Source organism: Hibiscus syriacus, unplaced genomic scaffold (assembly GCF_006381635.1).
Source record: "Hibiscus syriacus cultivar Baekdansim isolate YM2019G1 unplaced genomic scaffold, ASM638163v2 tig00000340_pilon, whole genome shotgun sequence".
NCBI classification, from domain to species: Eukaryota; Viridiplantae; Streptophyta; class Magnoliopsida; order Malvales; family Malvaceae; genus Hibiscus; species Hibiscus syriacus.
In genome coordinates, this window is record NW_024061783.1 from 8,122,561 (window position 1) to 8,147,042 (window position 24,482).

The 24,482-nt window shown below is 36.3% G+C and overlaps 2 protein-coding genes across 3 annotated transcripts; one reads left to right on the plus strand and one right to left on the minus strand.

Moving 5' to 3' along the window:
• Positions 1 to 1,522: 1,522 nt before the first annotated feature.
• Positions 1,523 to 22,016, plus strand: LOC120203811 (magnesium transporter MRS2-1-like). 2 transcript variants are annotated; one of them, XM_039203987.1, is made up of 7 exons: positions 1,523 to 1,570; positions 1,991 to 2,584; positions 12,170 to 12,298; positions 12,395 to 12,562; positions 12,629 to 12,676; positions 13,138 to 13,369; positions 21,980 to 22,016. In XM_039203987.1, the coding sequence occupies exons 1-6, from the start codon at positions 1,538 to 1,540 to the stop codon at positions 13,366 to 13,368; spliced, it is 1,203 nt and encodes a 400-aa protein (XP_039059918.1). In that variant the 5' UTR covers positions 1,523 to 1,537; the 3' UTR covers position 13,369; positions 21,980 to 22,016. The 2 variants fall into 2 exon arrangements, with proteins under 2 accessions (XP_039059918.1, XP_039059921.1); XM_039203990.1 differs by lacking the exon at positions 21,980 to 22,016 and having other exon boundaries at positions 13,138 to 13,374.
• Positions 14,691 to 17,710, minus strand: LOC120203826. The gene is made up of 3 exons (XM_039203996.1): positions 17,536 to 17,710; positions 17,302 to 17,462; positions 14,691 to 15,049 (listed from the first exon to the last, which is right to left on the minus strand). The coding sequence occupies exons 2-3, from the start codon at positions 17,453 to 17,455 to the stop codon at positions 14,970 to 14,972; spliced, it is 234 nt and encodes a 77-aa protein (XP_039059927.1). The 5' UTR covers positions 17,456 to 17,462; positions 17,536 to 17,710; the 3' UTR covers positions 14,691 to 14,969.
• Positions 22,017 to 24,482: the final 2,466 nt, after the last annotated feature.

Below are 24,482 nucleotides of genomic sequence, written 5' to 3' on the forward strand. Positions count from 1 at the left end.
TTGACATCTCTACCATATTTATCCATAATACTAATTTTATTAATATATATTTGACAATTAATTTTTATATAAGTCAAATTATAGCTATACATTATAAATTTACTTAAAATTTGACATACATAATTTATATAAGTATAACATAATATGATGATCAAATTGACTTAAGTGATTTTACATAATTCAATAACTTTTTCTATAGTCAATATTTTAACAAATTGACTATTAAATTTATTGATGTAATCATATTTTTCATGGAAGTATGATTTGAGATCAATACGATACATGTTAATCCATAATATTGTTTTTATTATTATAATTATTATTTTTTCATAAAAATATATAGTTCGATATTATGGATTTATTTAAAATTTGACACGTTGTTTTATATAAAATTAAACATGAAATATGATAGTCTTATTATTAGAATATTAATTATACAAAAAAAATATTAAATTGTGTAAAACGATTTTAATCCATAACGATTTGGAGATTATATTTATATTACTCTAGTCAATTATTTAACATAATTAAATTACAATTCTTTGGCATTGATAGGCTTTGAAGGTAAGGAGGGCAAGGGGTCGTGTTTTTTTGGTCAACTTGACCTGTAATATATATATATATATATATATATATATATTTCACCTGATTCGACCCGATCCAAAGATCATATTTTTTCCACCCGAACTTCATACAATCTATTTTTTAGAGTATAAATCCAACTCGACTCAACATGATATAAAGTAAGAACCTAATTGAAAAAAATATAGAAAGAAATATCATAGCAATTATTCATATATATATATATATATATATATATATATATATGGAAATTTACACTATTAGTCCCGGGTCGAGTGAGGTCAAAGATTTTTATCTTCATCTAAATGTGACTTGATCCTACCGAACTAAATCTAATTTTTTTTTAAATTCTATTATATGAAATTAGATCGAATTAGAATGCGTCGGTTTGGTTTGGGATTAAATTACCATCCCTATTTGAAGGGAAGAACTTATTTATAGCGTTAATATTAATGACATTTTTGGTTTGTGTTTTCATATTTTGATCTTATCAATTCATAGTTAATTCTTGACCAGTTTCATTTGGCGATTGAGATTTGAGAAGTTTTGGGAAAAATTAAATGGATGGAAAACGATTGCCCGCAAACTCACACGCCGACAAAACTAATTAGAAATTAACCAAACCACTCTTGGCATCAGAAAATCCCCTTTCTTTCCCATTAAGATCGAAACTTTCAATCGTAGATTCTTAATTATGATTCTGTTCTTAGCTAATTGAGTGAAAATCACACCGCCTTTCATCTACCTTTTGACACTTTCCTTTTAAATTAACTTGAAACATCACTAGTTCATGAAAATTTCGTAGTCCATCCAGGAGTTCTTTTCTTAATCATCCTCTGTTGCCAAGGTACTTCTCCGAATACTGGGGGTTTTCCCCTCCTCTCAAGTTTCTTCATGTTGTTACAATTTAATTTATCAATCCGATTATCTGGGATTAAATCTTCTTCACTCTTATATGGGAGTTAAATCTCAGTTTAATTTATTCGAAGTAAGCTAGTCTCCTTGAAATATATGTTCTTTTGTTGCTGTTTTGTTTTGTTTCTTTATTATGCTTGGCATTGAGTTGGAATTTAACGGACTTTGCCCTTCAGTTTTATTTATATTATAATGATCGTATTCCGTTTAATTATAAGGCTATGAAGGGAACTAAGCTAATTTTGAGGTTAGATCCGATGCTGAACTTTATCAGCCGTATCTTACGCTTAATTATTCATGGTTTAATAGATTTTTTATTTCAGACTTCAAAAAAGAAATGAAATTGATGTGGTTTCTGATGGATTAATGAACTTTAATCTAGTTCTGAAATTGTATTCAGGATATGAAGTAAAAAGGCCATATTTATCCTTTTGTTTCCCTCAGAACTTGTTTATACAGTCTTGTGGTTAACTGGTTTTGTTGTTTGTTTCAGTGTATTGTGATGGCAAACCTAAAAGAGCGTTTGCTTCCACCGAGACCTCAATCAACTGTAAACATTAGAGATGCTTCTTATCGGCCATCTGCCTCTGGACGCCAACCTTTCCAAGACATGGATTTATCAGGGTTAAAGAAGCGTGGCCAAGGACTTCGATCTTGGATCCGTGTTGATACATCTGGGAATTCACAGATAATTGAGGTTGACAAGTTCACTATTATGCGTCGATGTGATCTACCGGCACGGGACCTACATCTTCTTGATCCTCTTTTTGTTTACCCCTCGACAATCCTTGGTAGAGAAAAGGCAATTGTTGTAAATTTGGAACAGATAAGGTGTACAATCACTGCCGATGAGGTTCTACTCTTGAATTCCCTTGATAGCTATGTTTTGCAGTATGTTGTGGAGCTACAAAGGCGATTAACAAGTGGAGTAGGTGAGGTTTGGCAGTCGGAGGGTCCTGAGTTGAGCAGAAGGAGCAGTAGGGGTTTTGACAATGTATATGTGAACACATCCCCTGATTATTTTCCCTTTGAGTTCAGAGCTCTTGAAGTCGCTTTGGAAGCTGCTTGTACGTTCCTTGATTCACAGGTGTGTGAAAGTGGCCTAAAATGTCTTATTGTGTTTGAACTAAATTAGGGACGATAAACGAATGGTATTTCTAATTATGCGCTTGTAGACGTAGAATATCACCTGAGAATATATCATGCTGCAAAATGGTTAATTCATGAATTGGAGATCAAACCATAAAATAGCAGTAGTATTAATGTTTTATACATTTATAGTTTTTAGACTCAACACCATTCTCTATCTCTCCTCATCTTCCTACTCCTCTTCATAACCATAACATAAAGTTTCTTTTCCTTTTTGTGGGTAACTATCAAATTTCTGATGCTTTTATTTTTCAAAAATAATAATAATTAGAGAAAATTGGTTGGAATATGTATCGACGGCAGATTTGCTTTTTTATTGCAGGGGATGTTGAGCTATGTAAAAATTAAGGAAAATAAATAAGGCATCTAAGAGCGAGTCATGAAAAATGTTGCATGTTCTTGTTACTTTTGGCTGGATTTTCATCATTATTCTGGTTGGTCGTAATAACTTATAACCTAATATAACTGAGTGGGAGAAGAACGTTTTCTTTTTCTGTATCTGGCTGCTATATTGAAATATGTCTTCAAAAGCTCTTTTCTTCTTACATGCACATGATTGTTAAGTAAATTCTCACATTATCCTTACTGTAGTATAAGATATATTTTCTTGTCCTATCTAGAAGGATTTTTTAAGATTGAATTTTCTTGTGCTCCCTGTTACAGATTAAAATTTCTATCAGAAAACTTGTGCTAGTCTTTGTATTTTATGGTTGCCTTTTTTAATCTCATCTTATTAGACAGGTTCATAAGTAAATGTTCTTTAGCATGTTAGAGATGACTCTTAACTTTGGGATGTTCCTTCTTACAAATTAAAGTGCTCTCTTAGAGCTTGTATGAGTTTCACCTTCAACTAAAGAACACAGATATCTGTAGGGTGCTTGATATTTTTAAATTACCTGTTGGAGATTCTGAGGAAAGTATTGTTAGATGTAAGAACTTTGACTGTAGGTCTAAACATCACTGACACAAGTTGTAGTCAAGTGCCTTTCATCATTATGATTGTCCATAGAGATGGTAAGAGATGACTTCTGGATCATTTTAGGTGTTGACTTCTAGCTTTTCCTGATAATTTCAGTTGTGGTTCATGAAGTTTTGTAGTCTTTAGGTTGTGTGTTGGGTGGTTTTGGGCAGATTTTTAATAAGTTCAAATTTTCCCATGTTGTTCAAGTTTTGGTCGATTCAGGATTCTGTTCGGATCCTAGTCACTTCAGTTTTTGGTCTTAGGACTTTAGGTCAGTGTTGGCTAATTGATTTGGGCTTCTGCCGTGTCTTGCGGGTCAAGTAGGCCGGGTGAAATTTTTCATCCACCTCTAGTTTCTTAGTTTAGAGAAAAAGGCAATCATGGACATCTCTTTTCTTTGAGTTCCAAGCTTTGAACCTTATTCTTGTTTCCTTCAAAAGCCCTTGAGAGAAAAGAGAAGTGTAGTAATAGAAGATAATTTCTCTGCAAGTTCAAGCATTGGATCATTTCTTATTTAAGCCCTGTAACATCATGCTATCTGGAAATAATTTCTCAGTTGTTTTTCAATGCTTGTTGATCTGTACCTCTGACCTTTTAATGTAAAGTGAATAGGAATTCCTATGCATCATCTAATCAAATCGAATTATTTTTTGGTAACTCCACAAATCTGTGTGCATTCTTCTGCCAAACAATGTAGGAATTGGTGCATTATATGTTATGCAATGCCTATTGTTTTTAGCTGGCCATCGCTTAAGTGATAGTCTATGAAATCAAATGCGTTCATTGGGAGATTGGATTATAACATCTGTGATATCATGGATATCATACCCTACTAACCATTGGAAATTTTTTTTTTGATAGAATAAGGCCTCATTAAAACCCCCCTTCTTATCCTACATGTTACAAACATAACATGAAGGACATTGGAAGGAGGGAAATAGTGCCTCTAACTTTTATTAATAAGAACAATAATACACCTCCACACCTCAACAACAAAAACTTCTTACAAAACAGAACAACCATAATTCTGAAAGCATAAAACACCCTAATACACTTTAAATAGTAACAACCGAGACATAACACCTTAACAATTACACAACTAAAATCAGCCTATGCTAGCTTTAGCTAATTCATCCGCTTCCCAATTAGCTGCTCTCGAGATGTGCCTTGTGATAATACCCTTCCTCTCCACAGTAGAAGCTATATCCGTTACCAAGGATTGGAACAAAGTAGAACTAAGGTTCGGATTATTAATCCACTTCAGAGCATTGGAAGAGTCCGATTCCAAAATGATCCGCTGATTTGGAAAGAAATCAGCTTCAACTTCCTCAATAAGAATCAACCCTCTATTAATAGCCAAAAGCTCAACGAGTAAAGGAGGACCTCCCCCAACCTTCTCTGAAAATGACCCAAGCACCAACCCGCTGCCATCCCTAATCAAGCCACCTATTCCACCTTATCCTAATCTTTAACCATTGCACCATCAACATTTACTTTTAAAAACCCTTCCGGAGGAGGACTCCACCTGGAAGAAGGAAGATTCTTCTTATGCGAATTGCCAAGTTGATCTGCTAGTTTTAAATCCCCCATCAAAGAATCGAAATGAAAGTGAACATCCTTAACTGATGTTTCAAACCAAGAAACAGTTCTGAAACGTGTAATGAAGAACAACAACGCTGGATCAACCTTCCCATTCTGAAAAATCACCTCATTCCTACATTTCCAAACAGACCACAACACTGCTCTTGGAATAAACTTCCATATGTGAGATCGTGGCACTAGATCATCCCAGGCCATAAAGAAATCCATCAACGAACCAGGAACCACAAAGAAAACATTCCATAACTTTAAAAACTTAGCCCACAAAACCCATACCACTTCGCAGTGAAGAAACAAATGAGCGACCGACTCATTGTACTTCCTGCACATAGGGCAGACAGAGTCTTCAACCCCAGTAACTCCTCTCTTCAGCAGTTCCTCTTTCACCGCAACTCTATGATGAGCAAGTTGCCAAACGAAAGATTCCACACGTGGTGGAGCTACACCTTTCCAAACATATCTTTCCCAATTGCTTTCTAATTCAACATTACCCTCTCTATCAAAATAAGCTTTCACGCATGATTTTGCTGTAAAACAGCCCTCTCCATTTCCCAAACAAATCCAACAATCTTCCTCTACTAGGGACAAAGAAGAGTTGTTTAACAGAGAGATAATTTGCAGCCACTGCTCAACCTCCCAATCTACCAAATTCCTTCTCGTTTGAATATCCCAAACCCAACCCGCATCATAATGCAATTGAATTCTGCAACCTTACCCTCTTTGTTATTCGAGAGAGCAAATAACCTTGGAAACCTATCTTTAAGAGGAACCGAACCCAACCAAACATCATGCCAAAACTTAACTGTTTCTCCATTTCCTGCTCTAACACACAAATTTCTCCTAAAACAGTCCCCAAATGCATCACATGAAAAGAAATTCTTAACAACTCCTCTCCAAATCCAAGAAGTACGAGCTGTCCAAGAATTCCGGATCATCAAAGAATTAGGATCCATATTGTAAACACAACACACAACAGATTTCCACCAAGAATTTTTCTCTGCAGCAAATTTCCACACCCATTTCCCCAAAAGAGCCCTGTTTAATAACAACAGATTCGAGATCCCTAAACCCCCAACTTCTTTGGCTTACACACCAAATCCCACTTGATCCAATGAATGTTCTTTTTCTCTGATGCTCCCCCCATAAAAACGATGCCATGATAGAGTTTAATTTGTTGAGAACGCTAATAAGGATCTGAAAAATAGAAAGGTAGTATATTGGAAGAGAGCACAACACGGATTTGACCAAGACAGCCCTTCCAGCCAGAGATAAAGACTTGGCCTTCCAACCCGCCAAACTCTTATAAAATTTTTGTACAACCGGTTCCCACATGGAAAAAGAATTCCTCTTAGCCCCCAATGGAAGACCTAAGTACTCTGATGGAAAAACTCCCTTTACACACCCTATTTCCTTTGCCCATGAAACTAACTCCTCTCCCACGTTAATTCCAAAAATTCTGCTCTTGGACAAATTCAACTTCAAACCCACCAGCAGTTCATAAATTAGAAGCACCCTCCTAATATTCACCAAATCATGACTAGAAGCCTTACTAAAAATTATTAAGTCATCCGCGAATTGCAAATGAGATAACATGAAAGAACGATCATTAGAGCCTAATTCAAAACCCGAAAAAAGCCCCTTGTTCACTGCTTTCACCAACATTAAATGTAGCAATTCCCCTCCCAAATTGAACAACAAAGGGGATAACGAGCAGCCCTGCCTTAGACCTCTAGTAATGTTGATTTTCTCCGTAGGAGTGCCATTTACCAAGACTGAAATGGAAGCTGTTGAAACACATTTATACATCCAAGAACTCCATCTAGCTCCAAACCCCATTTTACTCATTATTTTCAACAAGATCTTCCAATCAACCGAATCAAAAGCTCTTTTGAAGTCCACCTTAAAGACAACTCCCTTCAATCCTTTTTTCCTCCAACAATCGATGCCTTCATTTGCTATAAACGTACAATCTAAAATGTGTCTCCCCGGAATAAATGCGAATTGTGATGGACTAATAACATCATTAATACACAAGCTTAACCTTCTAGCTAGAACTTTTGAAAGAATTTTGTAGAAACCCCCAACAAGACTAATAGGCCTAAAGTCTTCAAGCCCCTCCGGATTGTCCCTCTTTGGAATAAGAGAGAGGAAAGAGGGGTTGATTTCCATGTCCCATTCCTTTCCCTCATAAAATTCCGTAAAAAACAGCAGCAAAACTTCCTTCAGACTTGGCCAAAACTTCTTAAAAAAGCCTAAATTCAGTCCATCAGGGCCAGGTGCTTTGTTACTATCCGAATTAGCGATTACACCCCAAATTTCCTCTTCAGAGAAAGGCTTCTCGAGGGCCATACTCTGCTGATTCGAGAGCTTTAAAAAATCCAAGTCCAGTTCCTCAACTTCCAATGTATTTTCCTGGTTTAACAACCCCTTGAAAAAGTGCACCACCGAATCTTTAATTAGTTTTGGATCTGAAATGTCTTCATTATCAACTTTGATGGATTTGATATTATTTCTCCTTCCTCTACCTCTTGCACACTGGTGGAAAAATCTGGTGTTCTTATCCCAATTCAAATTCCACTTCAATCTTGACTTTTGAAACCAAATCAGTTCATCTTTTTTATACAAGTCCCACAGCTTTTTCTTTGCTTCCACTAGGTTCTTCATAGACACCATGGAGAGACCTTGTTGCAAATTAAGTTCCATCACCTGAATTTCTTTCTCCAACCTATTTATTCTCCCAGGGATCTCAAGATAGCCCTTCCCAGACCATTTCTTCACTGCTCCCTGCACTCCTTTTAGTACACTAGAGATTGGTTGCCTATTCTCCACATCACAAAGCTTGACAAGTTCTCCCTCCATCATCTTACAAAACCCATCCTCTTCCAAGACATAATTAAACAATTTGAACGGTTTAGGGCCCCAATTCCAGCCCCTATTTTCCAGCAAGATGCTGTTATGGTCAGAAACAGACCTTTCTAGGAGTCTTTGAGTTATCATAGGGAACAAAGATAAAAATCTTTGGTTCACTAGGAATCGATCTAGCCTCTCATAAGTTGGGATATCTCTATTGTTGCACCATGTAAATCTGCCTCCAACCATAGGCAAATCCAGAAGATTAGCTTTGCTCACAAAATCTTTGAAAGAAAACATTGTAGCTAAGTTAACTGCACCTCTGATCTTCTCTTCCTGTGACATAACCACATTGAAGTCTCCTCCGAGACACATTGGACAGTCTATATTCTCTAAGAATGATAACAGCTCCCCAAAAAACGCCTCCTTTTCTGAATCAACACTTGGACCATACACATTTATGAACCAACATGCTCCTTGTGACTCATCAATAATACCCTTAACTGCTACATATCTCCTATGAATGACCTCACTCTATAACCTTACACTCTACCTCATTCCACAAAGTAATCAGACCTCCAGCAGAACCTTCAGCTGCTGAAATTACCGAAGCTGTCAACAAATTACCTCCCATTTTCCTCACTACCGACGGGGTCAACACTTCCTTTTTCGATTCCTGAATGAAAAAAATTAAAGGCTTTCTCTCATCAACAACCCTCCTTACAGCTCTAGCCTTTATCCTCCTACCCAAACCTCTAACATTCCAAGTCAGTAAATTCCAACTAATCATCTATATCCTATCATAACCTTGGAAACCATTACCCCTTAATTTCCCCCATGTAGTCCTCTCTCCTTAATCAATGGAATTGCTCTGTTCATAAAAGCTTTTTTCCCCCCTCTAAATGTGACCCCTAACAATTTACTAACATTCCAGCTCTCCAATGCCTCTGCCCCCTCCTCTTCCTCGTTGCTATATAAATAATCCGAACTTGTACCTAAACAGCTCCTAGTTCCCCTCGACCTAGATCTTGAATAAACATGTTTGTATTTGCCCCTTCTCAATCTACTCCCAGATACAGTCCCCGAATTTCTTTTGGAGGTCAGGGAAACAAATCCCACTTGCACAGGAGTTTGACATTGCACAGCATTATTTTCTGTTATTTCGAAACAACCACCCTTGCTTAATCTCTCCTCCTCTTGCTCCAGCCCACTCCTGAAATTTAAAACCGGGCCCCTAATAAGCCCATTTTCGCAGTCAACTATATCATGCTCTATAAGGACACCTCCCAAACTTTTCTCATTTTCTCTCCCTTCATTAACTTCTTCTGACTTTTCCCACTGTGTAGAGACATCACCTACTTCTTTCACTTCTTTGCACAAGTCAAATGTATTTTCCCTACCTATGTTTAAATTCAAACCTCCCTCGGTAGTTGTGTTTTTGCCTTGTTGTGAACTTCTAACCCCATACTCAATCCTATTTTGGGGTGCTGACAACTCCTGTACTCCCTCCTGCTCTTCTTGCCGATTCTGCACGTCTTCATTGCTCCAATCCGAAGAGCTTTCCTCCCATGGATTCTCTGCAACTTCTTCTACCTCCATATCTGTTAATTCTTGGGAAAAATCCTCAGCACCATCAACTTTAATTTTAATCATGAATTTTCTCCCATACGTAGTGATGATGGTTTGTTCTGGAATGTCAAAAGGACTCTCAACCCTTAGTAGCAGCTGCGCCACTCTGCAATCCACTCTATGCGTAGTTTGATCTTGGATTTTTACAACCTTACCCCATCTGGATGCTAAGCTAGTAAAGAACGGGACCGACCAACAATTTAATGGGACACCAATTATTGAAATCGCACAATAAGCTAATGGGATACCCCCCTCCTCTACCACCGGCTCCAATATATCAAACCAGAACGTTAAAGCTTCCCATTTTTCTTCCATTGCAATTCTTCTCTCATCAACCGACTGAAACACCACCAGACACGCATTCTTCGCACATCCCCACCTTATCACCTTAACTTTGAAGCCCTCATTTCGTAAGGCTTTCTGCACAAATTCTACTTCAAAAATATCTTTGCAAATGCCAGTAAGTGAAGATTTCAACCATAATCTCTCTTCCATCGGAATAAAGACATCCAAAGATTTCTTCTCTTCCTTTTTACTTGATGACCTTCTGGAACTTTTTTCACCCCAACCACAATGTCTCTATAAGTTCTTCCATCATGGAACTTGTTCATTCGTTCCATTTTTCTCATTCACTTGTGCTGAAGAAGCCATTCGTCTGCCCTTCCACTCTCCTTTTTTCTACCCTTTTGAAGCCCTCCTCAGTATTCCCTTCACGATTCTTCATCCCAGCTAACTTGTCATATTTAGCTACTGAAACAGAAATTATCTTCCCATCGATCCTGACATTGTTCATCTTCTCCACCGCATTGCACAGATCCTTCCTGCTAGCAAAATGGACAAATGCAAACGTACAATCCTTGTATTTTGGTCTGTTGTTAATAAAAGGAATAAACACCCTAATAACTTTTCCATGATAACTAAAATGTTCCCCTAATGTTCTTCTGTTCACTCTTCTACTAAGGTAGTCAACGAACGCAGACCAAGTACCCCCTCCATGAACCTCTCCATCTTTGCCATCAGAATATCTGCTCTCTCGCTCTCTCTCGCTCTCTCACTCTCTCCATTTTTATGATTAAGAAAAAGGGCATCGTTCTAACCATTGGAAAATTATATTTGTATGTCTAAAGATGGTTATGTTTAACATGTTCCCCATTCTCATAACTTGTGTGTGGAGGAATTTTGTTTTTTGTTGAAGTCACAATAAATACTAACTTTTTCTGGGGAAGGGATATCTTGAAAGTGGATGAGGCAATTGTACATTTTTCACTAGCTTTCTTGAACTTTGTATCTGAAAATTGCTTTGTGTCTGCTGTAGTGACAACATATCAAAGTGGAAATTGCTTAATGAAACTGCAGATTGTCTATCATGTGAATATGTAAATTTAGAATTTAGTATTTCTTTTGTGTGGGGAAAATAACTCAATGAACCCATATTTAATTAGACCTTTTCCATCTAGTAACTTTTTGGAGAGATCACGATCACCTGTCATGGTGGATTCCAGAAGCGAGGCAGAACTCAAAAACCTCTTTAGTTGTTGAATAAACAGCAGTCAGAACCTTGACACTTGAAATTTATGTAGGTTTATAATGAATTAATTCAAAGAATTGAAATATGGTACCTGTATTTTGTCCCCCCTTCTCCTTCATCCTCTTGAAGCGGGGTCTGCGAAGGTGGATTGTCAGAATTCAAAAAACTCCTTAGTTGTTGAGTAAACAGCAGTCAGAACCTTGACACTTGGAACTTAAGTAGGCTTAAAATGAAATAATGTAAACATTCCTGCGGAGGCAGGTCACTTGGGAGGGAAGCATCCAATTGCAATACTGAGCTGCTAGGATATGATGCCAGCCTATTTTTTGTCCCTCTTCCCCTTCATCCTCCTCTTGAATCTTGGATGACTTGGACAGCTTCATTTTCTTGTTTCTCTTAAAATGAAGTTGTTTATATGTCCCAGCCAAAATGAAGTTGTTTATTTGTAGTGAGAATATTTCTATAGTTCTGTATCCTTACTTTTAATGCTATCATATCGTAGTTTGTTGTGCTGTCACCTGTTTTTAGAAGTCCTCTGGGATATCTAGTTTTGTCACTTCCTTTTAAGCCCTCCCAAGTATTTATCATGTTTGAAGAGGAGAAAGGATTTTAGCAATCTTGCTGGATCGATGGAATTATCAGATGAGAATGTGTGGATTTTCTCTGGTTGTTGAACTATCAAATTTGACAACTAATCCTTCGCTGCTCAAAGCTGTATGAGTCAACCCATATTAGAGATCCAACCTAAAGCCTACTGGTCTTGAAAGCTATATGTAGCACTTGTATACCTCAACCAATTGGAACTCTGTTATTATATTTTAACCATGGCAACATTCTAGTTGTTGGACAGCGTTCTTTTTTTGTAGGAATTATCACCTTTTTTAACCATCAATTTATTCTGTTGGTTACATTTGATTACTTCTGAGCAAGTGGGTAACTCAGTTGATGTTCTGAAGGCAGCAGAATTGGAAATTGAAGCATATCCCCTACTGGATGAGCTTACATCAAAGATCAGTACGTTAAACTTGGAGCGTGTCCGCAGATTGAAGAGCAGACTTGTTGCATTGACTCGTAGAGTTCAGAAGGTATAAAGTATTTGCCTCTCTCTTTGGAAGGTGAATAGCAGCTTTGCATCTTCTGATACTTCCCCCCCCCCTCCCCCCGGGCGGGTATTTATTTAGGTTAGAGATGAGATAGAGCAGCTAATGGATGATGATGGAGATATTGCAAGGAGCCGCCATGGGAGCATGAGGAGTTCAGACAGCACTACAGAGAATATTGAAGAGCTTGAGATGTTACTGGAAGCATACTTTGTTCTCATTGACAGCACCCTAAATAAGTTGACTTCGGTGTGTAAAGCACTTATTGTGATCTATTTCCTTTTCGTTCATAATACTATTTTCTTCTTGTTTCAGTTGAAAGAATACATTGATGACACAGAGGATTTCATCAACATTCAGCTGGTATACTATCTTAATTCATTGATAGAATAAATTATTACAGAAGTATTATTTTCCACGAACCTAAAGTGGAGAAGATAAAACTCTAAAGCTCTGTTTGGATGCACAGGGGCTTTCTTGTTACACCTACCCAACTGGCACGCTGAATCCAAATGGTTCCAAGTGATATTTTAATTCTCTGATTGTCTTAGCTCATTTGTTGAAAACTTCTTAGAATGGAAACATTAATAGGATGAAAAAATCGGATCTTTTCCAGGTTTATAATGACCTTGGAAATATGATTGCAGGGCCTAGAATCTAACCATATTCTAGAAATTTAGTCTGCTTTCTTTCTCTCATATTTTTTGATGTTATGATTTCTGGTACTCGTGTGATATGTTTGGAATTGTGTCAAATTTCCAAAAAAGCATCCGAGTTTTATTTATTTATTTATTTTATATCTAAGGACGAACTTTGGGTTGCAGGATAATGTTCGAAACCAGCTGATACAGTTTGAACTGCTGCTGACAACTGCGACCTTTGTTGTTGCTATATTTGGGGTTGTAGCAGGAATATTTGGTATGAACTTCGTCATACCAATGTTTGATGAGCCTGGTGCATTTAAGGGGGTCCTCATAATTACTGGGGTTTCTGGGATCATCATATTTTGTGCATTTATATGGTTCTTCAAGTACAGAAGACTGATGCCCCTATGAAAGAAGGGAGCAGTCATTTTGGCAGAATTTTGTGCCCTGAAATGTATATGGAAAGAAACCCAGAACAGAAAGCTCTCATTTTCTAGTTCATTCTTTTGTTGAAATTGCATGGTCATCTCGCGCTGCAAATGTACCATACGTAGTTGAAGTTGGAAGAAGAAGACGGTTCCAAGACGCATGCATGATCGGATGTGGTGCCCTTAATCCGATATTATCCTTTTTGGTCACTTAAAGAGCTCCAATATTGTAAGGAATATGCTAAGGCGAGGATTACTGATGCTTCAAGAAAATTTGGACGGAACAAGTGCTTTGAGAATAATAAAAAATTAGAGATGGAAGTAAGTTACTTGTTTTGATTGATGGTCCGAAGTCATCAAATTTAGAAATCAACTTGTGTTTTAAACAACCTCTTGGACTAGTATATCGATTACTCGAGAGGATTTTACCAAAAAAATTATCAAAATATTGCCCTTGTCATGTCATCTTCAGTTTCAGTTATATCATCCTGTGAAGAGTATCCTTTACATAGGGTGTAAATGAATTGAATTCAAACAAATAAAGTTATTCATGTTTATTTTTAAAGGCATCGTTTAAAGTTTTGGTATCATATTTGTATTGTTTATTTATTCTTGATGTTCATATTTAATCGTTTGGTGTTCAAAAGACATTCATTTAACGATGACTAACATATTTGTTTAACATTTGTTAAATATTTGCAAGCCAAAGAAAATAGTGAAATTATACTTCAAAATTCACCTTATGTTCAATTTAATTCCTATCTTCACCTTTATCAATATTTAAAAAAAATTAAGAACAAAATAAACGAACTTATAAGCAAGCTTACCAATAAACATAAATGAACCTAACACACTGTATTTGTATTTGTTTGTTTATTAAATAAACATAAAATTTTTATTCATTTTCACATGTTTAATTAAATAAACAAACGTTATACAGACAGTTCACAAACAATTAGTCGAACGCTCTCATCATTTACACCCCTATATATATATTAAGTCATCTCAACCAATCATAACCCATATTAACATGTAGAAACTCGAATACAGCATAACCCATTTTAATACATAGGGAAGTAAAATATTAAACATGACAAATAAATAATTAGTTAAATAAGAAAGCTTTAAAATAAGGATAAGTGAGTTTTAACTCGATTGGTATCTTCACTGGTGCAACATAGTGACATACAAAAGCACATGCAACTCAACATGTTTAAACGTTCAAAATCCTCCGTATTGTATTAAAAAAGGGAAACTTAATCAACCTCAAGTCTGATAATTTATTCCTCATTAAAGAGAATTTTGTCAAACAAACATCAGGGGGCAACAATTTCATTTCTAAGCAAAATTATAACCACAAATACGAAACAAATGTTGACCTTGAAAGTGATCAGATCATTCTATGACTTTTTTTTCTTTTCTTTTTCCAAACAGCATCTAGCAAGTATATTATTACTTTTGCCATTTTCGCTTTTTTCAGCATTCAAGGTTTTCGATTGAGTCTAGGACAAAAACAGATTACCATCAAATTACGAGCTTCGATTCCGACTCTAAAAATGTTGCTGATGGACGGAAGAACTTGACTTATTTTGAAGAAGAAAGTCGTTGACTCCGTGCTTTGTCAGCCTTTTCCATGTAATCTTGGTGTGACTGATGCTTTGATCCTATTAGGAAAATCAAGCATTTGTTCGATCAGTTTAAGTGATCAATGTATTAACAAAGAATCTATAAGAAATTGGAACAAGCATACACAAATATTCACAAGCAGCTAGAGGATTAAACACTAAGATTGCAACATGACATCTTGGAAGTTGGGTAAATTTTCTATCCTCGCATAACTTTCCTACGGTTATCTATCAAAAACATTTCAATAGGACCCCTTAATGAGATTAATATCTAAAAGGTTTAAGTTTAGAGTAGTCATCAACCAGAGAATCCCACTCTTTCTTGCTCAAATTTTGAAATTTTAAACTTTTATAGAGTGAGTCAGTCATTGGCATAGAAGGAAAAGTCAAACTTATAGCATAGCACCTGAAGATATAGTAAATATATGAAATAACATTTTTCATTAAATAAGCACATTTATCATCAATTGAAGACAAGTTTTTAGAGTGTTCAGACCCACAACAAGTGATAATGAATATCCTCCCAAATAAATTAGTAATGAGATAAACCAAGAACATAACAAGAGATGCGAAACATTATCAGCATATTCCTAGAAGAAAACAAAATTGTTCTCCAATCAACACCAAAGTCCAAAGAAACCTGAGAATAACATCTATTCTATGCTTAAAAGTGAGACCTACAAAGTAGAGGGTTTCTTTATAAAAGTAAAAAGTATCTCCAAAGCTATGTTACTTGATCTATGCGCCAGTATAAAATACAGGTTTGTCCATCACGGGTATGTTCAACTTTTCTTTCTGTTTCTTCTTCAAGTATTTCCATGTATTTGAAGGATCATTTGAGAGACACATATCTATATCCATGTCCAAGTACATGTCGACATGGGTGCTTGAAGACAAATAAAAGAGTTAGAGCAACGCAGCTCCTAAGAACTAGAGATCATCTGTAAGCTGAGCCAAAATCAAATAATCTCTTAAGGAAAAAAGGAAAGAAAACTATTTCCTCCACAAGTTGCAACCTAAAAGTTTTTACCCTTCAGAAAACACTTAACCTATTCAGCACAAAAGCTTCAGGTTCTAACTTATATGAACAAGAATACCTAAGGCATATACAATCCCTAGCTGAAAAAAGCAATTTTAAGGTTTGCTACGACGGGATAGAGAAAAGAAAATATAAACCTAACTCCTTGATAAAATTGGCCAAATTCTCAATTTTCTTATGATGTTAACATCCCAGGAAAGGACTACTTATAAACCAGCACCCACAGCCATCAAGACAAGCTTATTTATATTATGAAATGAATTTCTTGACCCATGTCAACATAAACTAGCACATTCTTTTTATGTTCAATAAAAATAAATTAATTTTAAAACCTATATAAGAACCATTGGAATCATAAATATTGGCTGATAGTCTGCTGCTAACAGAAATGAGTTAAAAAGAAGTTAGGATTTAGCTTTAATATGGTTCCTCGACAACCCTAACTTTGATGCAATTACATTTTTGTCACATTTTCTTTTCATTAGCATTTTTTCCAAACATGAGTTGTGTACAAATATAAACTCCAGCAAACAACATCAAACAAATCCCTCCAATTTGACTGATTCCTTAATACCATGTTTGAGAACATAAATTTGAAGATTTGATTTGGATTCCATTTACTATATAAATAGTGAATGAAATAGATACACTATATATATATACTAGTTAAGATTCAAAAGAACTATACATATACATCTGAAAATCATAAAACATGAATTTTATATTCACAAATATCTGTATGAATTTTAAACCTACTAGGCATCCAAAAATACCATGAATTTGAAAAAGAAAATTGAATGCTACACTTATATGTGTTCTATAACATAACTTGCACAACTTTTGAAATCCAAGTTTCCAATGACTACAAAAAGATTCTTTAACATCAGAGAAATTTTAGAACCATTTCCAAAAAGAAGAAAAAAAACAGATTCATCGACTCAAATCATGCAGGAAATTTTGCCCATCAAGAATTTCATAATCAACTGCTAACTATTATGTAAACCCAATAAAGGAAAGGGGGGAAAGCAAACAAGAAACAAAAGCCAATGATGATCCTGTATATCTATCTTTGCTTTCGTCTACTAAGTCTACAGTAAACATAAAACCTTCTCAAAGTTGCAAATATATATAATTCAATGTTTCATTCAAATCCCAAATTCCAAATCCCAAAACCCACCCAACACCCCCCACCCCCAAAAAAAAGTGAAAGCAAAGCTGAAAGAAGAAGAATTAAGGGAAGAGAAAAATGCACCTCGATTCATGAGAAACCAAGGGGCACCAAAAACGACGGCGATGATGACGATGCCAGCCATAACGTGCTTCTTTTCACCGCTGTAAATGTAGTGCTCCATTATTGCCCGGAATCCTCCACCTACGTTGGCGGTGGTTTTTGCTTCGTTTCCCATTTCGCCCCTAAACCAAATTGGGTTAGTTAATAAAAAAAAAAGTTGGGTTAGACTCAGCTTATGTTTTCCCTTCAGCTTACTTTGATTTGTCTTTATGTCTCTGCTTCGGTCTTTGCAGATCTTATTAAGGCTTTGCCGCCGCTTCGGTCTTTGCAGATCTTATTAAGGCTCTGTCGTCGCTTCGGTCTTTGCAGATCTTATTAAGGCTTTGCAGTCTGTCTTTGCAGATCTTATTAAGGCTTTGCCGCCGCTTCGGTAATTCTCTTGAGCGTTTGGTTGTTATGTTGGGATATCTTATTCTACTCATCCTGGACGAGTTATATTTCGTAGGGTAAAGTATGTTATTTAGTCACTAAATTATTTATGTCGTTCTGTTTTGGTCATTCAGATATTATTTTTTAAAATTATCATTAAACTTGTAGACACACGATTTCGTCCTTTCTTATAACTATATATTATACAGTATGATATATTACGCGTATATTGTATAATATATATATACATATATTATTTTTTAAAATTATCATTAAACTTGTAGACACACGATTTCGTCCTTTCTTATAACTATATATTATACAGTATGACATATTACGCGTATATATATTATATATTATATACATTTTTTGTTTTGTTACACGTTTCAGGCCCAACAAATGTTTACAATGGCCCAACAGTGTACAACATGAACAGGTGACCCAGTAAACCCTAAACATACACGGGAGCTAGGGTTTCCAGCCAGCATTCCAAGCGGCGCCTCACGAGTCTTCGCTGCTCACGCTGCTCGACCAAGTCCCTCGGTCAACCTCCGGATTTCATGGCCACACGCCACCAACGCCGGCCGTTTCGCTCAAGGCAACCAACAACAATGTTAGCCGAGTGTTTTACATTGAATCAAACACTCAAATAGACTAAAAATAAGACCTCTATTTTTACTATAAATAAGTGTAAAAGAATCACACACGAGGGGTGGAGGATTAGGCACGAGATTACTCACGATTTACACTAGAAATTGCACAAAAAATACGAAGGAATACTAAGGAGATCGAAGCTTTTGTACCAATCTCGAAGCTAAATAAAAAAGACGAAAAGGGTTCTTAACCGAGGCGGCACGGGCTAGGAGCCTTTGAGAGTCGGCCACTGCGAGATTTGTGAAAGAGGAGAACGAAAAGAAGCTGAGAGATCTGTTTCCATCGCTCAAAATAAAAAAATAGGAAGGGGATATTTGTTGGTTCACGTGTTCTTAAGTTAACAAGGAAGGATGAGTGTTTTTAATTTGGATTTTGGTTAATCTCACTTAAGGTGCCTATAGTTTTAGTTAACTTTTATTTTTGTTTCTTAAAATATTGTTTTATTCACATTCAAGTCCCCTCAATTCCTGCCGTGTTTTGCATAATGACCCCAAATATATACGTAAAAATTATGTTAAACCCCCTTAAATGTCGCCGTGTTTTTACATTTTGGTCCCTAAAATTCTACATTTTATTTATTTCACTTTTGTCACTTTAATTTCATTGTTTTTAATTTAGTCACTAACATGTTATATTTCTGGTTTTGTTTATTTCTAATTTTGACACTTTATTTTCTGTCCATTTTATTTTAGTAACTATTTATTCCTAATTTGGTACTGCGTTTCTTATTTTTATCTTTGTTTATTTTTTAGCTATTATTTTATGTTTTCTTGCATTTGAATTTTCTTTCATTCCTTTTTTTATTTTTATTTTTATTTTTTAATACTAACTTTTTTATGATCTTTTTAAGATAATTTCAATCGATCAAAGGTAAACAATTTGAATAGAATGTTTTAAATTTTAATTTAAATTTTTAAATTTTCGCAAATAAAGACAACCGCTAAATTAATTAGTACCGAAAGGGCGGTTCAAGGGTGCTAATCATTCCTTGACCGTAACCGACTCCCGAACCCGACACATTTCTGGAACAACGCAGATCAGATAAGATGGTGTCCGACCCACCTAAATTTGTTTTAAAATGGTCGGTGGCGACTCCTAATTCGTTTAATCCAAGTCGAAGCCCAATTTCGGGCTCAACCGAAAGACGGTTACGACAGCTTGGCGACTCCACTGGGGACAGGTAAGTGAGTCAGGCCGAAATTAATTTTCGGTTGTCTTTTTTTAGCGAAAATTACAAGTTTAAATTTTAATTTATTTATTAGATTCTTATTATTTTTCTTTAATTATTTTTTCAAATAAATAGTTGTACTAACGTTTTTTAATGATTTCAGATATTTTTCAAAATTGTCATCTCTAGCTCTATACCCGAGTTCCAAACCCTTTTAAGTGGGGGCAAAAGCGACGCCTTCGTATGAATTTATTCACCGTATAGGCCTAGCAAGTAACCTTCAGGATTCATATACCTTATGCCTTCGTGTGAATTTATTCTCCGTATGGGCATAAGGGAATGTTTCCTCTCGAGTTTAACTTAGTCCATACAAGCTTGTAATGGGCTTAGGACTAAGGGTCTGGCAAGCCCAAGGGGGCACCAGCAAGGAGAACTTGAGTACCTTTTTAGAACCTAAATCGGGAGAGTACACGGAATTAGAGCCCACCCCAAGACCTCATTCCAAATGCTAGACTGCTTTATCTCCTGCTTTACTTTCTGATCAAAGCATGCGAAGTAGACAAATATACGGCTAGGATTTGTTTGAAATTAGCATGCGGGATAAAGATCATGTCCGGGTAGGAATTAAAGCATGTGGGGCAGATATCATGTGGGGTAGGATTTTTCATTTTTATTATTGTTTTGATTTACCTCACTAACTCTTTTTATTTTTTGTTTTCCTTTATTTTGTTTTCATCATTCGCATAATTTAAAACGAGGTGTTGATCCACCAAAAACGTGTTTGTTAAACATGAATAATCTGCATTAATGGACAAAGGGGTTGTAATACAAGAGATGAAAATGTAGAGGATAGTCTATAAGGAGACTATGTATCATATTCAATCTAGAAGACGTGGTGCCCACAATTAGTGTATCACTCTGCTGCATTATAAAGGACCCAGAATGAACCGGGTCTACATCAAGCACAATGAAAGTCTATCTTTGAAGAACTGACTGGCAGAGGTTGTAGGGGCAAGATGAAGGTTATTGATCTTGGGGTCCCTTCAAAGACAACAATGGCAAAACGATAGCTGAAATTGGAGACCATTACTGACGAATTCAAGAAACAGACCAATGAACTTCACATAATTCCTATCAATTGAGGGCTCCAATGACATATTCGTTGGGAAAAGGTTCAACAGAAGATAAATGCCAGAGATTCAGTCATTCGAGATTTCTTGGACCAGTACAAAAAGAAACTCAACATTTGCACAGTTCATCCAGAAAAGCCGGAGCGATTCTACAGGTTATTCAAACAATGACAGACGAAGGTAGAAGACTAGCCAACATGTCAAAAGCTGTCACGATATTTTTGTCTCTTAAAAGATAAAACACTTTTGTCCCCAATAAAGATTATTCATAATAACAGACACATTTCTTGGATCAATGCCTCGAACATTTCATGCATTCTTGCATATTCCGCATTATTTTCATTTTCTTTTCCGTTTTTTTCATTTCATCCACATTAACTAACGAAAGAATGCTTCAATAAAAGGAATAAACACTAGACATTCCACCTCAAGCGTTGGACACACCCCATCTGCATAACACCTGTTTGAAAAAGAAGAAAATGGAAGCCAGGATTACTCAGATCGAGGAGAACATGGCAAAATTACAGAAGAAGCTTGAAGATAAGATAAACCAGAGTAGTCCGAGTACTCTGAATACAATCATGAAGAACCAAGAATCTTTGGTGGATCAGATCGTTGCCAAGTTAGTTGGCCTACAACAGACCAGTGCGCCTGGGGCAAGTTCACCGGAAGGGGTAACTATACCACCTACCCCACAAGTGGTTATCTCACTTGAAAACTTACCATAACTTTGAGGGGACTCATCTGCTATAAAAGCGAAGCCCTCTTCCTCTGTAGTTAACCCTGAGAACAATTCGGGTTATTACCATATACCGGATTCGGACGAAGATGACAAATCAAAGAAGATGGAGGAGAAAATCAAGCAGTTGGAGGAGCAAATGAAGGTAGTCAAAGGAGACCATGACTACCCTGGAGTCGATGCCACGGAGCTCAGTCTAGTCCCAGACTTGGTTCTTCCTCCAAAATTCAAGTCCCCAGAATTTGAGAAGTTTGACGGGAATAGCGACCCATCCGCACACATCACTATGTTCTGTCGGAAGATGACGGGATATGGGGGAAATGACCAACTCCTGATCCAATGCTTCCAGGAGAGCCTGTCTGGTTCAGCTATTCGGTGGTACAACCAGCTCAGTCAAACTCATATTAAGACCTGGAAAGACTTAGCCAAGTCTTTCTTGGAGCAATACAAACATATTAACGATATGAGACCAGACCGAGTTATGCTACAAAGCCTGGAGAAAAAAACACAATGAAAGTTTCCGACAGTACGCACAACGATGGAGGGATCTGTCTGTACAAGTTCATCCACCTTTGGATGAAAAGAAAACTAGAAAGCTGTTTGTACAACCCTGAAGACACCTTACTTCGGCCACCTGGTGGCAATCACATCGGGATGTTTTTCAGATCTAGTTATGGCTGGTGAGATGATTGAGCTAGCCATAAAACAAGGAAAAATCGAAGAAGGGGACTCTAGTGAGAAGCCTCCCATGAAGAACAAAGAGCGAGAGATCAACAATATCAACACCTACAACGCTAACAAAGGTGTTATGATCTCAACCACTGTAGCTGTATCATCCGTTATTTCTAAACGAACTCAGAGAGAACCAAGGAATGAAAGGGAATCTTACCTGACTAATCTGGGGATGAGACCTTTTAATGTCTTCCATAACAAAGACTCGCATCAGTCCATTCCCAATGACATATGAGGAGTTGCTCCCAACGCTAGTTGAGAAGAATCTTTTGACTCTGGTTCAGTCCAAACCTAGAGAGGCCCCATATCCTGAAGGACATAATATTAACGCCATATGCAGTTATCATATCGGGAGCTCAGGGAACACCACTAAGAACTGTGGGGCATTGAAACGTAAGGTCCAAGACCTGATCGATTCAGGGGCATTGACTTTCAATGAGTAATGAGGCATTCTGATCGAGTTGATTGGGGCATCCATCAGGAGTTTTTCTATGTTCTCATCTTGTTTGAAATTGTTTTTGTTTTGTGCTTTTTATGTTCAAAAGTCACTTGACGTTTTAAACATTTTAAATAAAATGCTTTCTTCAGAGGAAATGAAAAAATTTAAATCTTGAATTCCTTGAATATCACCTTAATTAAAAGCTGTTTAATAATTGAGGTTGTGAATCTTTAACAAATAACAAGATTGAACCCTGCAAAACAAAGACCCCTTGGTCTTAATTTAAAAGATACATCAGACTACATGTTTTTCTCTTATAGGGACCGAACTAGTTTTCTCTTCTCATGAAGAGTCCATCAAAGGTTTGGTATTCAGGTATGTGTTAGGAGCAAACAAAATGGAGCAACTAGCACATGATATTGCAAAACTAATTGGTTTATACTTTTGTTTAAGACTTTCAGTGATGATAATGATCTTCACATATGGAATAGTAGAGTAAGCAAATCTAGTTTAGGTTAGTTGTTTGGAAATTGAACTCTAAAGATGAGATCCCTTGGCTTTCAAAAAACACCTAGACTATAACATGTTCTTCTTAACAATCTTAAGAAATTAAATCCGTAAAGCTGAGCTATTCCACTAAGGCAATTGGTTATAGAGGAAACTCGAAAGCCCTGGCTTTATGAATAGATTACATTCAAACCATGACATTGCTAGGACACTTGGCAATTCGGTGTTTGCTCCACTACTTTTGTCAGGCCAAAGACTTTGTGATGAGATGAACCCTTCAGTTAAACCTGATAAAAGTGATTATAATAATAAGCTATCCCTCTAAAGCAATTGGTTGAATGCCCCAGCTTTATGGATTCGGCTAGCCAGACAATGGCAAAGTAAATCAAATTTATCTAAGAAATTTTTGGTAATAATAGACTAAGGGAGTTGAGAAACACATGTTATAGTCAAATACACACGAGCACTCAAGAATCTCATTTTTCGACCGATATTTCTGCATTACCTTTGTTAGAAAAGCTTACAAAACTTGAACAAATGGAAGATTTTAGAGAACTGAAACATAAGTATTCTGAAAGGTCTAGCCATTGATTATGCTAGTTGTGTCATTTTGTTCGCCTCCGATCAAAATGTCAAATCAAGAAAAAAGGTATGCCATGATCTTCACGATGACTGAATCGATGGAACAAACCTTAATAACCCATCTCTAAACCAACTTTTCGATCTTGGTATTTGTCAAAGGTTTGCAGCTATCAAAGATTAAAAGAGCATTTGATTATTTTGATATCCAATGAACTCTGGTTTTATGATTTTCTTCAATGGTGAAACCTAGAATGAGGCAATATTTTTCAAAAATCCTTTTCATATTTTCAAAATTTTAAAAAGTCAAACAAGATAAGTTCTCTGGAAGCATGTCTTGGAATTCAACAAATATCCCTCTGAAGCTCAAGATTGAAGCTGGGGCAAAAGAAGCCATTTTTGGGGCAAAATTTGATAATTATCTTAAGTTGAGGTTTGCAAGAGTACACCATGGTGGAAATGAAGACAAACTGAGAGAATGAAGATTGCTCACGCAATTATCCCCTTCACAGATCAACATTTTGTTTTAAGAATATTCAAGATTCCAGCATCAAGAGTCATCAAGACTGACAACCAGGGATTGAGATTTCTCTTTAAACCCTAACATATTTCGCATATACATTAACACATGCATACATTACGCATGAAATTTGCATCTTTGCATTCATCATCATGTGCAAGAAAGACCTTTATTTTTTTAGGACAAATTCAATAAAACGACAAATAAATTTCATCTTGGCATACATCAAACATCCATCATCAGGATAGTTACATCCAGATACATTTTACAGATCTTTCAGGAGAAGATGAGATCAAAAGATAACA

What these genes read in the sequence shown, in the direction of transcription:
- LOC120203811 (XM_039203987.1), top strand. Translation starts at nt 1,538, where the DNA reads ATGGGAGTTAAATCTCAGTTTAATTTATTCGAA. An exon ending in CTCAGTTTAATTTATTCGAA is followed by an intron (nt 1,571 to 1,990) that starts GTAAGCTAGTCT and finishes TGTTTGTTTCAG; the next exon opens with TGTATTGTGATGGCAAACCT. An exon ending in CCCTAAATAAGTTGACTTCG is followed by an intron (nt 12,563 to 12,628) that starts GTGTGTAAAGCA and finishes TTCTTGTTTCAG; the next exon opens with TTGAAAGAATACATTGATGA.
- LOC120203826 (XM_039203996.1), bottom strand. Translation starts at nt 17,455, where the DNA reads ATGGGAAACGAAGCAAAAACCACCGCCAACGTAGGTGGAGGATTCCGG. An exon ending in TTGGTTTCTCATGAATCGAG is followed by an intron (nt 15,050 to 17,301) that starts GTGCATTTTTCT and finishes TTTTCCTAATAG; the next exon opens with GATCAAAGCATCAGTCACAC.